General features: G+C 43.3%; 2 protein-coding genes across 2 annotated transcripts in view; one reads left to right on the plus strand and one right to left on the minus strand.

The window, feature by feature from the left end:
* Positions 1 to 8,459, minus strand: part of CBX5 (chromobox 5) — a 43,669-nt gene extending 35,210 nt beyond the window's left edge. Inside the window, exon 1 of the mRNA NM_001266912.1 lies at positions 8,334 to 8,459. The gene's annotated coding sequence lies outside the window, so the exon portion shown is untranslated. The remainder of the gene's footprint in view (positions 1 to 8,333) is intronic.
* Positions 8,460 to 9,073: 614 nt separating this feature from the next.
* HNRNPA1 (heterogeneous nuclear ribonucleoprotein A1) lies at positions 9,074 to 13,597 on the plus strand (the record flags this gene model as incomplete). The annotated part of the gene is given in 11 exon segments (NM_001042783.1): positions 9,074 to 9,133; positions 9,135 to 9,147; positions 9,714 to 9,830; positions 10,119 to 10,265; positions 10,434 to 10,644; positions 10,733 to 10,825; positions 10,905 to 10,997; positions 11,132 to 11,206; positions 12,145 to 12,300; positions 12,600 to 12,659; positions 12,891 to 13,597. Coding segments are annotated over 9 exon segments (961 nt in total), but the record flags the coding sequence as incomplete, so codon positions are not given.
* Between the last annotated feature and the right edge of the window lie 1,723 nt (positions 13,598 to 15,320).

The raw sequence follows: 15,320 nt of genomic DNA on the forward strand, positions 1-15,320 counted from the left end.
AAGCACACAGCTAACAAATACAGGTTATCCTGTGTTAATAACCCAAGGAGTTAACAGTCAGCCAACAGCTCAGTCTTCCATCCTTCAAGTCCTAGGCAAGAACAGGACTACACTGACACAAAACGTTGTAATTTGTAATGTTTTGATTCACATTTAAAATTACTGACTTAAGGCCGGGTACGGTGGCTCATGCCTGTAATCCTGGCACTTTGGGAGGCCAAGGTGGGCGGATCACGAGATCAGGAGATCGAGACCATCCTGGCAAACACAGTGAAACCCCGTCTCTACTAAAAATACAAAAAAAATTAGCTGGGCGCGGTGGTGGGCGCCTGTAGTCCCAGCTACTCGGGAGGCTGAGGCAGGAGAATGGCATGAGCCCGGGTGGCGGAGGTTGCAGTGAGCCGAGATCACACCACTGCACTCCAGCCTAGGAGACAAAGCGAGACTCCGTCTCAAAAAAAAAAAAAATTATTGACTTAAAAAGCAAACTCCAAGATGACTTAGGAGTCACTTCATAAAGTCTAAGGTTTAGAAGGTTTGTTAATGATCACTTATCCAACTCCTTCCCTATAAGATGAAGAAACTAAGGACTAAAAAGGGCAGATGGCTCACCCATGGTTACACCATTAGATAATGGCAGAGGTAGGACAAGAACCCAGGTTTCTGAGCCTTTTTTCACTTGCCTCTCTTTCTTTAAAAATAACCTTTTCTTTTCTGAATTAGGTCAAATCTATTTGGGTAGAGGTTAGGGAACCAATGTGTAGTAGTCTGAATGATGGCCCTCTCCCAACAGAGATTCATATCTTAACCCCTTGAACCTGTAAATGTTACTTTATATAGCAAAAGATGTGATTAAAAGATGAATCTGGCCAGGCGTGGTGACTCATGCCTGTAATCCCAGCACTTTGGGAGGCTGAGGCAGGCAGATCACCTGAGGTCAGGGGTTTGAGACCAACCTGGCCACAATGGTGAAATCCCATCTCTATTAAAAATACACAAATTGATTGCCGGGCGCAGTGGCTCAAGCCTGTAATCCCAGCACTTTGGGAGGCCGAGACGGGCGGATCACGAGGTCAGGAGATCAAGACCATCCTGGCTAACACGGTGAAACCCCGTCTCTACTAAGAAATACAAAAAACTAGCCAGGCGAGGTGGCGGGCGCCTGTAGTCCCAGCTGCTCAGGAGGCTGAGGCAGGAGAATGGTGAAAAACCTGGGAGGTGGAGCTTGCAGTGAGCTGAGATCCGGCCACTGCACTCCAGCCTGGGTGACAAAGCGAGACTCCGTCTCAAAAAAAAAAAAAAAAAAATACACAAATTGGCTGGGCACCTGTAATCCCAGCTACTCAGGAGGCTGAGGCAGGAGAATAGCTTGAACCTGGGAGGCGGAGGTTGCAGTAAGCCGGGATCACACCAATGCACTCCAGACTGGGCGACAAAGCGAGACTCTGTCTCAAAATAAAATAAACATGAATCTACATTTTTTTTTCAGGGACCTGCCAGTTTAGGAATAAAATGTATTTTAAATCTGCTCTCTCAGGTTGAATTAAAAGATAGGAGAGGAGAAATTTATCCTGGTTCATCCAAGTGGTTTCTTATTTGCAATCATACGTATCCTTATAATACAGAGGTAGAGGGAGAGTTCTGATGGAAGTACTCAAGAGAGAAGACAATGTGAAAACAGAACAGAGAGACATGCCAAGGAATGCTGACCATAATCAGAAGCTAAAAGAGGCAAAGAACACAGTCTCTCCTACAGCCTCCAAAAGGGCCTCAATATCTTGATTGTAGACTTCTGGGCTCCAAAATTGTGAGAAGAATAAACTCCTTTTGTTTTAAACCACCAAGTCTGTGGTAATTTGTTACAGCAGCCACAGGAAACTAATACACAGGGGGAATAAAATTTTAAAAATCATAAAGTAGACATATATAAAACATTACTGATCCAAAAAGAATTGTGTTTCAGATAACCCAAAGAATGTCTAAAACCTTTAATCCCTCATTTTCAAAGGGTAGATTGAGGCAACTGCAGGATACAATTTGCCCCAAAGAAATTGGCAGATCTGAGAAGAGAAACTCAGAAAGATCTAATATTTACATAGCTGCTAACAGGAACAGTGTAGGTTTTTCTGCAAACATGCTAGCTGGTAGAGCTCCTGGACAGACTAAACATAGGCAGCAGTTGTCACAGTGGGTGTTCTTCCAGCACAAGTGTAAAGCTGTCATCAGAAATGAATATGTGGCTTCGAGTGGCTTACAGAAATCCAACAAATCTGCATCTTGGACTCTGGACAAGCGAACTCTTCTCAGGATGACCTGGACTCCTTCCTATTAGTACAATGATCAGTTAAAATCATTCTCTATAAGCAAGGAAGAAAAATAAAAGTTTATGTCAGGAGAAAAAGATGATTGCCCAGAGTCCAAGTTCATGAATAGCAGATATGTAAACAGCCATACTGAGTCAAGTGGTATCTCATGTTGTAATTTATTACTTTTAAAATCAATATCCATAACATAGCTTTAGGCCCAGTTTCATGTAAGGTGAATGGAAATAAAAACAATCTAAGTAAAAGGACAAAATAAAGACTAGAAATGCTTTACCACGACAGTTATTAATTAAATGGGCTATATCAATAAGATACAGAAATCATGCTATGCAGTTAAAGACCTCAATAGAGCTGGGAACAGCGGCTAGCGCCTGTAATCCCAACACTTTAGGAGGCCGAGGCAGTTGGATCACGAGGTCAGTAGATCGAGACCATCCTGGCTAACACGGTGAAAACCTGTCTCTACTAAAAATACAAAAAAATTAGCCAGGCATGGTGGCACATGCCTGTAATCCCAGCTACTCGGGAGGCTGAGGCAGGAGGATCGCTTGAACCTGGGAGACAGAGGTTGCAGTCAGCCAAGATCACGCCACTGCACTCCAGCCTGGGCAACAGAGTGAGACTGTCTCAAAAACAAACAAACCTCAACAGAAGCAAAAAAATACTTGGTCTTCCTCAAAAATCTTTGTACCCTGATACCAAACCTTTCTCTTTTCTAGAGTATTGTTAAAAGGCTCTGAGAATCTCCAGAATTTCCCCAGCCATATACAAATCCAGCCGCTTCAAATGTAGGCTCACTCCTTCTTTCCCCAACTATCACCCTGCTTACCTACTACCCAAATTGAAGCTTTCCACTTACTAGTTTTCAGACAGAACAGTGAAAAAATATATTCCCCTTTATAGTAAACACTCCTTTTAGATTTGGTTGCAATGGTTAGGTATATCTCTAAGTTGTTCTTTTTTTTTTGAGACAGTCTCGCTCTGTCATCCAGGCTGGAGTGCTGTGGTGCCGAGTCTCGGCTCGCTGCAACCTCCGCCTCACAGGTTCAGCAATTCTCCTGCCTCAGCCTCCAGAGTAGCTGGGACTATAGGCGCCCGCCACCACGTCTGGCTAATTTTTTGTATTTTTAGTAGAGACAGGGTTTCACCATGTTAGCCAGGATAGTCTCAATCCTGAACTCATGATCCGCCTGCCTCGGCCTCCCAAAGTGCTGGGATTACAGGCATGAACCACTGCACCCGGCCGGTATGTCTCTAAGTTCTAAGCACAAATGCTGTAACTTTTGTAATTGAGGGCCCAACACATATCACACTGGAAGTTAGGATTTCTAACTCTGTGAGATTCCCAGAATTTCAATGAAAAATTACCCACTAAAATTTCACCACCAGAGTGAAAAATTCATCATATCTATTAATTATCACATTAGAGGCTGGGCACAGTGGCTCACGCTTGTAATCTCAGCACTTTGGGAAGCCAAGGCAAGCGGATCACCTAAGTTCAGGAGTTCGAGGCCAGCCTGACCAACATGGAGAAATCCTGTCTCTACTAAAAATTAGTAGGGCGTGGTGGCACACGTCTGTAATCCCAGCTACTCAGGAGGATGGGGCAGAAGAATCGCTTGAACCCGGGAGGCAGAGGTTGAGGTGAGGCAAGATCGCGCCATTGCACCCCAGACTGGGCAACAAGAGCGTCTCAAAACAAACAAACAAACAAACAAAAAACCCTATCACATTGTGAGAGATTTTGCAATATTTTTATTGTTTTCCCTCTTTAAGCACTGTGAGACTTCACAATAAAACAAGCAATTTTCACTTGCACACCACAGTAAACTAGAAAGTCTCGGCTTGGCTCCTATAATCTTTCTTTTTTTTTTTTTGAGACGGAGTCTCGCTCTGTCACCCAGGCTGGAGTGCATTGGCCTGATCTCAGCTCACTGCAAGCTCCGCCTCCCGGGTTCACGCCATTCTCCTGCCTCAGCCTCCCGAGTAGCTGGGACTACAGGCGCCTGCCACCTCGCCCAGCTAAGTTTTTGTATTTTTAGTAGAGACGGGGTTTCACTGTGTTAGCCAGGATGGTCTCGATCTCCTGACCTCGTGATCCGCCCGTCTCGGCCTCCCAAAGTGCTGGGATTACAGGCTTGAGCCACCGCGCCCGGCGGCTCCTATAATCTTTCAAAGTAAAACACATGAGTAAAAACACCAAGTAACAGGTCACTGCTTAATCTGTTTAGATACTCCTTGACTTACAGGTTGAAAATACGAAAAATTGAAAATTCATTTCCTACACCTAAGGTGTTCCTACCGAACATCATAGCTTAGCCTAGCCTACTCTTAAATGTGTTCGGAATACTTACATTAGCCTACTGTTGGACAAAATCACCTAACACAAAGCCTATTTTATAATAAAGTGTTGAATATCTCATGTAATTGGTTGATTACTGTAGCGAAAGTGAAAAACAGAATGGTTATGTGGATACTTGAAGTATGGTTTCTACTGAAAGGAAATTGTTTTCCACACCATTGTAAAAGTGAAAAAATCTTAAGTCGAAATATCACAACTAAGGGACCATCTGTACAAGGGGCTGGGGCTGGAGATGGAAGGAACTGACTCCGAAAGTAATCAAAGGTGGCATGATTTGGTGACCTATTGTTCAGATCAGCAGTCTTTTCTCCCCCAAAACTCTGGGTCTATAAACAGCTGCGAAATCAGTTCGGTGGAAATTGACTGCTTTCTTAAGACAATGAAATAGTATACTGCAGACAAAAGAGTATCGGAGTGCTCTGCACGTTTGTTTAGTGAAATCTGTTTCAATGTGTGTACAGGATTACTGTAAAATACATTTCTTACTGAAGTCAAAAAAGTTTTGAAACGTGGATCCAAAAGAATCCCAGTAAAGAATCCCAGTAAAGAGGCTAGCTAGAATCAAGTGAAAAAGACGGATGTGAGGCAAAGTCTACCTTCTTCAAAAACATATTTGCCGTTATTTTAGGAAGCCAAACAAGGACAAGATGCAATCAATCATATGTGTAAGTTTAAGTTGCAAAAAGTGGTAAATATTTCTTTTTTCCTGAGACAAGGTCTCACTCTGTCACCCAGGCTGGGGTGCAGTGGCACGATCTTGGCTCACTACAACCTCTGCCTCCAGGTTGAAGCGATTCTCCCATCTCAGGTTCCTGAGTAGCTGGGATTACAGGTGCCCACCAATATGCCTGGCTAATTTTTGCAGGGGTTTTTGTTTTTTGTTTTGAGACGGAGTCTCGCTCTGTCACCCAGGCTGGAGTGCAGTGGTGCAATTTCTGCTCACTGCAACCTCCGCTTCCCGGGTTCAAGCAATTCTCTCTGCCTCCCGAGTAGCTGGAATTAGAGGTACCTGCCACCACGCCCACTTAATTTTTTTGTATTTTCAGTAGAGACCGGGTTTCACGATGTTGGCCAGGCTGGTCTTGAACTCCTGACCTCAAGTGATCCACCCACCTCGGCCGCCCAAAGGGCTGGGATTACAGACATGAGCCACTGCGCCCGGCCCAATTTTTGTGTTTTTAGTAGAGACGGGTTTCACCATGTTGGCCAGGCTGGTCTCAAACTCCTGGCCTCAAGTGACCCGCCCACCTCAGCCTCCCAAAGTGCTGGGATTACAGACGTAAGCCACTGGCACCAGATCAAGTGGTAAAAATTTTAATAAAAATTTCCTTTTATCAAATGGAACAATGATCAATTCTGTATCTAAGGAGATAAACATCAGGATTTAGCGATCCATTTACCAAAGGCCACTCCCTAAACACTTCAACCATCTTCTCTCACTTTTACCTATTTTCCAATTGGTAAAATAATGGATTTTGAAAAAATAATAAACTCTAGCATTTTATTTTTATTTTTTAGCAATGGGATCTTGTTGTGCTGCCCAGACGAGTGCAGTGGCTATTCACAGGCATAATCATTTCACACTGCAGCCTTGACCACCTGAGCTCAAGCCTCCTGCCTCAGCTTCCATAGTAGCTGGGACTACAGGAACACGAAACTGTGCCCTGCATACTCCAGAATTTTGGGAGAATGATTTTCAACCGAGGGAGATTTTATCCCCGATCCCTACCTCTCCGGACATTTGGCAATGTCTGTTAACAATCTGATTGTCACAAATGGGGATGTGGCGAGAGGTGCGATGTTACTGGCATACAGTGGGTAGAAGCCAGGGATTTTGCTAAATATTTTACTATGCACAGGACACCCCGAATACCCTTAACAAAGAATTATTATCTGCCTCAAAATATCAACAGTGCTAATGCTGAGAAATCTTGCTGCAGGTTAAGACTGTATTCCTTTCAAACCTAAATAAATCCAGGACAGATACCCTTAACCAGTATCACTTTAGTTCTCAGAAGCTCAGCAACCCCATTACTAGCATACCTACAAATAGGTTTAAAACCAGGGATAAACTATATATAAATACTTTATCCTTTTGCTAGTGCCAGAGAACATGGAAATTTTTCCTCTGTTCATAAACTGCTATTAAAATCGTTTGTCTTTGGTATAAAGTCGGAAAGGTCTCTAGTCATAAGTGTACTTCATAGGTAGTTGATTTTCAGTATTTAAGTATTTTCCCTTGATCCTGAATTATTGAACAAAGCAGTAAGACTCTGATACAGCCAATGTTATCAAAATTTATTTATTTCTCCAAAAGATCCTGGAATAAGCAGAGGGGGCATTACCAAAAGGAGATAGACTGCATGTAAAACACACTTCGAAGGAAATCTAATTAAAAGGCAAGGAATAATCCAGGTGATGGATGAGTCTTCTGTCCCCAGAACCCTAAATATTACCCTCTTTAAGCGTTTCTTTTTTAATCCAAAGTCAGATATCCTCAAATGAACATCAAAATGAGGGGTTTTAGGATATCTTTAATGGTGTAAAGAAAGGAAATGTATGAGAGGGAAAGTTCCCGGGAGAAAGAGACTAAAATAAAAGCACTGGGCACATGGATTATATAAATCAGAAAAAGGGTGGTAAGTATGTGATTATGATTAGAAACACAAAACAATTGACTTCATTTTTTATTTAATTTTAATCACAAATCATTAATCTTGCAAAGTTTTAAACATTAAAGAACCAGCCTGCCTCGATCCTACTGTGTCCCTAGGACTGACACACTTTGGTGTGTAGCTTTGGAAAACTTTTCTATGGACCTACAAACATATTGTTCGTGGAAATATGCACTATCAGGATATAGAGATTTCTCCTATTCGTTCTAACATTTTAACAGTCTTCCTAAAGAAGCGACTTCTGAAAGTATTATAAAAAAACAAACAAAAACCTCCTCTGTTCCCCAAACCTCAAGTGGTGAGGAGGCGGGGGAAACATGGTCAAGTCGAGGAATACACGAGGAAACTTAGGCTTCAGGGAGGTGTATGGGACTGAGGCCTAAAGGCTCCGTTAGAACATTAGAAAAGTCATTGTGGATAAAACATTCATCCTCACACGCCATTACAGGCACCGACTCCCCTTCCTCACAACCCCAAATCGAAGACCTCTCTCTTTTGGAGAGCCGATTGGACGACTGGTCCCAGTGCTTTCCTTAGGCTGTCCGTCTACTGGCTCCAGATTCGTTCCATCCGTTTAACCGCCCGATCCCGCATTCCCCATTGGAGTCAAACCGCTGCCTCCTGGAGAAGCCCAACCTACCGCGCGCTTCCTGCTCACTGGCTCAGTGAGACGCTGCTCAGAAGGGGAAAACCCATCTCCCACATTCCGATGGCCCAAGGGCCGATCAGTCGGCAGCTCAAGGCACACCCAATTGGCCTATACACAAGCCAGTCAAAGTCTTCGGCTGCACAGCTCCCAAGAACCTACAGGGATTAAAACATCCCGCCCCCTGTTCTTCTATTGGTTGACCCGATCCACCGCTGCCCCTTGACTATCCCCCACCCCGCGGTCCATTCATTTCACACAATAACGGGCCCAAATGGAGTCAGTTCAAGACCTACTATGGGTAGATAAGACTGTCTGCCACTTACCCGGGATTGAGAGTGATCACTCACGCTAACGTCTGCCCTGTTCCTGTTTGGTGAGGCCGCACCACTAGCCACCACCGCCGCCGCCTTCTGCGCAACGCCAACCGCCCGCCAAAACGGATCCTTCCCTGCGCCTGCGCAACCAATCCTGGGACCGGACCTTTTTTCTCCGCCCACTGCGCATGCGCAAAGCTAGAACCAACTCCCGCCAACACGCAGGCGCCGTAGGTTCACTGCCTAGTCCTGCCCGCCATTTCACGTGTTCCCAGAGGCAGGTGGAACTTCTTAATGCGCCTGCGCAAAATTCGCCATTTTGCTACACGTGCGGTCAACAAGCGTTCTTTGCAAAAAAACTGTGACCTCCTGGCTGCTTGTCTAATACATAGTGTTAATCATGCTTTGCCAAGCGACTTGACTGTAATATTTACGCGTGGAAGATGAAAAAGGCGTTAAACACCCCAGGTAGATTCAAACATGAATGATTGGTCGGTTGGCCAATCAGACTGGTTAACAGTAATATTACTCGAGAACCAATTGACTCCAAGGGGTGGAGACGCGTAGAACGCCCAAAGGAATGACGTTACACAGCAATGTGGCACCACAGGCCAATAGCAAGGGGAAGCGATTTCAAATGTCCAATCAGAGCTGTTCTAGGGCGGAGTCTACCAATGCCGAAAGCGAGGAGGCGGGGTAAAAAAGAGAGGCCGAAGGTAGGCTGGCAGATACGTTCGTCAGCTTGCTCCTTTCTGCCCGTGGACGCCGCCGAAGAAGCATCGTTAAAGTCTCTCTTCTCCCTGCCGTCATGTCTAAGTCAGAGGTGAGTTAGGCGAGCTTTCCAACTTGAATGTTTTTCGTCTCCCTTTTCTGAATCGGTAAGATGCGGCTTGGTTTCGTTCCTTGCACCAGCCGATTCTACAGTTAACTTCGGTCGCTGCCAAGGCCTACCCCTCCCAAAGTTCAAGTCGCCATTTTGTCCTCTTGATCGCCATGAGGCCGCTCTCCGCCAACCACGAGTTATCACGCGGGACTCGCTACTCGTAGCAAAATTCTTAGGCACACAGGATCTTTGTCTTTTTTTAAACCTTGCCTTGGTGAGCGAGATTTCTGAAGAGCGGTTAGTCCCATTATGGAGATGCACCCCTCCCGCCCAAGCCTTTGTTGCGCGTGCGTCGGAAGACGACTAGAGACGCATGCGCTTGCGATTTCCCAGCACTCCCAACCCCCAGCATACTGCCTCCCTTGGTGGGGAGAAGCACGTGGCCTGTTGCGACCTGAACAAACAATAAGTGCTAGGTACACAGTTGGTGTCTAGTTTTTCTTTTCCTTGATGGAAATTGTTTCGTGTTGTAGTCCATTTAACACTTCCCCCTTCCCCCACTCCAGTCTCCTAAAGAGCCCGAACAGCTGAGGAAGCTCTTCATTGGAGGGTTGAGCTTTGAAACAACCGATGAGAGCCTGAGGAGCCATTTTGAGCAATGGGGAACGCTCACGGACTGTGTGGTAAGAATTGGGACAAAGCAGTAAAATAGCCGAGATTTCCTTGGCATATCTTGGTGCAGTCCTCTCTGAATGCTTATGAAAGTTGTTAGTAGCATTATGGTTAGAGCTTTGTCGACAAAGGAATATTCTGCTTTGATTTTAAAAGCTACTTGTTAAATCTAGGGTAGTGGGAAACTGGACCGCTTTTCATAAAAGGCTGGTATAAAGTTTCCTATTGCCCTATTCAAAGTTAAAATGACAAAAGCTTCTGCGGTCAGACTTTGTTACATAAATTAACACTGTTCTCAGGTAATGAGAGATCCAAACACCAAGCGTTCCAGGGGCTTTGGGTTTGTCACATATGCCACTGTGGAGGAGGTGGATGCAGCTATGAATGCAAGGCCACACAAGGTGGACGGAAGAGTTGTGGAACCAAAGAGAGCTGTCTCAAGAGAAGTGAGTTGTTTTGTGTTGGGTTTTTTTTTGTTTTTTTTTCCCCCTTCAACTCATTTAGAGATGTGCTGCTATGGACTTAAGATTCAGGAGTTTTCTAAACTTACCAGAACAATTTTTGATTTGAATATAGGGTTTGCTAATCTAAACCTGTGGTTTTCCTCCTATTAGGATTCTCAAAGACCAGGTGCCCACTTAACTGTGAAAAAGATATTTGTTGGTGGCATTAAAGAAGACACCGAAGAACATCACCTAAGAGATTATTTTGAACAGTATGGGAAAATTGAAGTGATTGAAATCATGACTGACCGAGGCAGTGGCAAGAAAAGGGGCTTTGCCTTTGTAACCTTTGACGACCATGACTCCGTGGATAAGATTGTCAGTAAGTATCCGATAGTGTCATTTAGTAAGGGTTCCACAATCCATGTGGCATTCTAAACCCTGAGACCATGTATTTATATTTTTTTTAGTTCAGAAATACCATACTGTGAATGGCCACAACTGTGAAGTTAGGAAAGCCCTGTCAAAGCAAGAGATGGCTAGTGCTTCATCCAGCCAAAGAGGTATGCTTGTTGCTTAATTAAACCTTAAAGGTAACTTTGAGTTACTTCAGTATGAATGAAGTAAACTTCATTTCTTAAGGTCGAAGTGGTTCTGGAAACTTTGGTGGTGGTCGTGGAGGTGGTTTCGGTGGGAATGACAACTTCGGTCGTGGAGGAAACTTCAGTGGTCGTGGTATGTATGGTTTATGTACGTGTAGTTCTGACGTCACACCGTCTTTGCTATGTAGATTTTACAGTGTGGGAAGTGCATTTAGAATGTCATTTTCAGTGCAAGTCATACTTAAAACTTGAAACTTTTTCTTCCAGGTGGCTTTGGTGGCAGCCGTGGTGGTGGTGGATATGGTGGCAGTGGGGATGGCTATAATGGATTTGGTAATGATGGTAAGTTTTTTAGGACTAAGTAGAGAAAAAATCCTGGCAACCTGGATCTTTAGAATAGGTTGATAAGAGACTAAAATTCTGGTGCATGACAAACTCAACCTTGCCCATAACACGCATGCTGTGAGCAGGCCTTCAGCCATTACACTTGCACACGTTTTCATTGTCAAATACTTTTGTCTTATTGAGAAGAATTGTATTCTTGTAGGTGGTTATGGAGGAGGCGGCCCTGGTTACTCTGGAGGAAGCAGAGGCTATGGAAGTGGTGGACAGGGTTATGGAAACCAGGGCAGTGGCTATGGCGGGAGTGGCAGCTATGACAGCTATAACAACGGAGGCGGAGGCGGCTTTGGCGGTGGTAGTGGTAGGTATCCAGTGATCCAAGTACTTGGTGTGACAGCTAGATTAGCCTTTTAGAGCTTGGGTTCTGGTGCTGTTAAAGCATTGTATGGTACATTGCATGGTATATTAAAAACAAATGGGCTTGCTATGCTACCTCCTCCTAGCTTTAAGCTGGGGCCGCCTCACTCCCAATTAGTAGAGATAAGTGGATAGTATTGTCTTTGAGTTAGATTAGTATCATAGAAGGATTTAGTATCTTAACTCCTTTGGGACCTTAGGCGCTTAGTTGATGTATCCAAGATACTTCTGCTTGCTGTGGCCCTGGATCCATGAAGGCCTTCAAGGCTGGAGAATATGCTTGAGCCACTATGAAAATCTCTTTATTTTATGTCATGGTGAGTTAGGCCAGTTTTCTTTTTATTACTGGATTATTCAACTGAATGCCTTTCCCAGAGAATGAAATGCAAAGATTGGAGTCACCATAGTTTGGGAGAAAGGAAGGCAGATAACTCAACCTTATTTTATTCTGACCACTAAACAGAATTGGAAACTAGCATCATCCTCAGGTAACAGACGAAGGCCCTCTTTCCCATTCATAGGAAGCAATTTTGGAGGTGGTGGAAGCTACAATGATTTTGGCAATTACAACAATCAGTCTTCAAATTTTGGACCCATGAAGGGAGGAAATTTTGGAGGCAGAAGCTCTGGCCCCTATGGCGGTGGAGGTCAATACTTTGCAAAACCACGAAACCAAGGTATGGTATCTGTGTAATTTGGGATCATGTCAAAAGAGTTGTATCTGTAGCTACTGCTGGGAAGAAAGCCCTTTAACTGCTATGTCTAGGCAGCAAAACGTTTACAGTTTAGAACCTTCAGAAAGTGATAATTTGATCACAAATTTAAAAAGTCATGGGACTGCTTTACCACTTCCTTTGGAGTAGGGGCCATTTTTAAATGGCCAGACACTTGAATTTAACTTTTATTATCTCAACTATGAAAACATTGTGTTACTGTTGGCACTTTGAAACTTTAAAAGAAAAATTGTACTCTTCAGGTGGCTATGGCGGTTCCAGCAGCAGCAGTAGCTATGGCAGTGGCAGAAGATTTTAATTAGGTAAGTAAGCACCTTTTTGTGTGTGGACATAATTTTTTAAATTGCTGATGAACCCAATAACCCTAATGTAGCTGAGCAGTGCAACATAGTTAACATTATAATTGCAGTAATTGTGGATATAAAGTTAATATTCAGATCAGCAAAATTTGTGGGAAGCAAACTTGATATTGGATTGTAGCCTTGAGTCTTAATATGTTTAGATTAACAACTTTATTCCATATTGTTCAACAGGAAACAAAGCTTAGCAGGAGAGGAGAGCCAGAGAAGTGACAGGGAAGCTACAGGTTACAACAGATTTGTGAACTCAGCCAAGCACAGTGGTGGCAGGGCCTAGCTGCTACAAAGAAGACATGTTTTAGACAAATACTCATGTGTATGGGCAAAAAACTCGAGGACTGTATTTGTGACTAATTGTATAACAGGTTATTTTAGTTTCTGTTCTGTGGAAAGTGTAAAGCATTCCAACAAAGGGTTTTAATGTAGATTTTTTTTTTTTTTGCACCCATGCTGTTGATTGCTAAATGTAATAGTCTGATCGTGACGCTGAATAAATGTCTTTTTTTTAATGTGCTGTGTAAAGTTAGTCTACTCTGAAGCCATCTTGGTAAACTTCCCCAACAGTGTGAAGTTAGAATTCCTTCAGGGTGATGCCAGGTTCTATTTGGAATTTATATACAACCTGCTTGGGTGGAGAAGCCATTGTCTTCGGAAACCTTGGTGTAGTTGAACTGATAGTTACTGTTGTGACCTGAAGTTCACCGTTAAAAGGGATTACCCAAGCAAAATCATGGAATTATTGGTTATAAAAGTGATTGTTGGCACATCCTATGCAATATATCTAAATTGAATAATGGTACCAGATAAAATTATAGATGGGAATGAAGCTTGTGTATCATCCATTATCATGTGTAATCAATAAACGATTTAATTCTCTTGAATGAAATGACAACTGTATGGATTTGGGACTGGCAGAGATTTGGACTTTCCCTACCCACTCCCCTTGATGATGTTGAATGCTTCTATCACAATTCAAGTTCAAAGCTCTGCCAGGGAATAGAAACTAGCTGCTGGCTAATGCCGCTCCATAAATCCACAGATTTGAAGTGTTTGGGAGGCCTTTTAAAAATAAGCAATATCAGAAAGTATTTAATGAACATAAAGATAGGCTTACATTAAAGGAAAACTGCAGTTTGACTGGGTTCTGGTTGGGTGGGCCTTCAGAGGTTTTATCAGTTAACTATACTAATTTGGAGATGAAAACCATACCAATAGAAACTAAATTTTTCTATGTAATTTCATGTTAACTGCAGTTTCCCTTTATGGCACAAGGTCACACAACCTACCTAAAATGTTAATTGTATAGAAAATGATTTCTAAACCTTTAACAGTTAATATCCAATAATGTGTTGTTTGTACATAGATTCTTTTGAGCCTTACCTTTGGTGCTCTCAATTTCAGTGCTATTGTACCTAGTAGCATAGAGATTTGTTTATCAATAGTACTGTATATTCCATCCCATGGGTGTGTTGGAAGTTTGGGGAGGAGGGTGGTGGGAGGTGGGTGGGACATGGTGGTGGGTGGGAAAGCATGGGTGATAGTCCATGATACTGGCTGAGTTTGCAATAGCAGGTGGAACCTTAACTATTGAGGGAGTTTGCAGATACCTCAGGATTCGTGACAATGCCTTTAAAGATCCAGGAGAGATGTTCAGCTACTAGGAACTGCTAGCAAGTATAGCGCGAATGGCTCCGAGCTCAGACACTCTACAGCTGAGAGTAGACACTTGTGGTATGTGGAGTACAGATAAGCCAGGGGCAGGCCACGGCACGCTCCATGAAAGCTAGGAGGGAGTGAAATTTCAGTGATCATCGCAAGGAAGGAGGCAGACAAGAGTAAGGCACACCTGACTCTTAGGACTAGCAGTCAGAACCAGGAGGAAAGGTTTTATTGCTATGCGGGTAGGTAAGAACAGATTTTACTTACATCCATATAGTGGCTTAAAGTCCAGTTTTCTGTTAAACATTTTTCTTAATATATTGAGCCAAAACTAGTCCAGTTAAGCTGAACTTGGTTTTTCTGGAGATGAATTGTTTTAAATTGACACCCTATTGGTGGCTCCCAGTTGAAGGAAGTGAGCACATTATTTGTACTGTGAATATAAATTTTTGCCCTTTTATTTATCTTCCTTTGACCCATTTCCTTAAAATAATGGCTCAAAGTAATAGACTCTTCCCCATATGGTGGGGGGATGGGTGGGCTATCAATGGGAGGTATGGGGGGTTTAGCTTGAGATGGGACTTGGTCTTAGAAGAGAGCTACTTCTAAAGGCTGTTTACTTTTCTAGGGAGGAGTCTGCTACTAGTCTTATCAGCTCTTAAAAACAGAAACTCACCTGTCCAAGTTCGTGGCAGAAAGGTAAGTTTTTTACAAGTTAGTGGTCAGCAAAAGAATGCCCTGCGTTCCCAAAGTAAAAAGGGAGAAGGACAAGCTGTACCTCAAACCAAACATTTTGTAATCTCATCCAATTGCAAAAAGTTACTGGTACAACCAGGTATTCCCAGTAGTGACAATGGATATAATTGTGTAGTCATTCACCTCTGTTTATATAAATACTTTATAACCTCTTTTGCCTTTTGCAGGAACATCCTTGTGAAGACCTTT

The sequence above is a fragment of the Macaca mulatta genome, chromosome 11, assembly GCF_049350105.2.
Source record: "Macaca mulatta isolate MMU2019108-1 chromosome 11, T2T-MMU8v2.0, whole genome shotgun sequence".
In the NCBI taxonomy this organism is placed as follows: Eukaryota; Metazoa; Chordata; class Mammalia; order Primates; family Cercopithecidae; genus Macaca; species Macaca mulatta.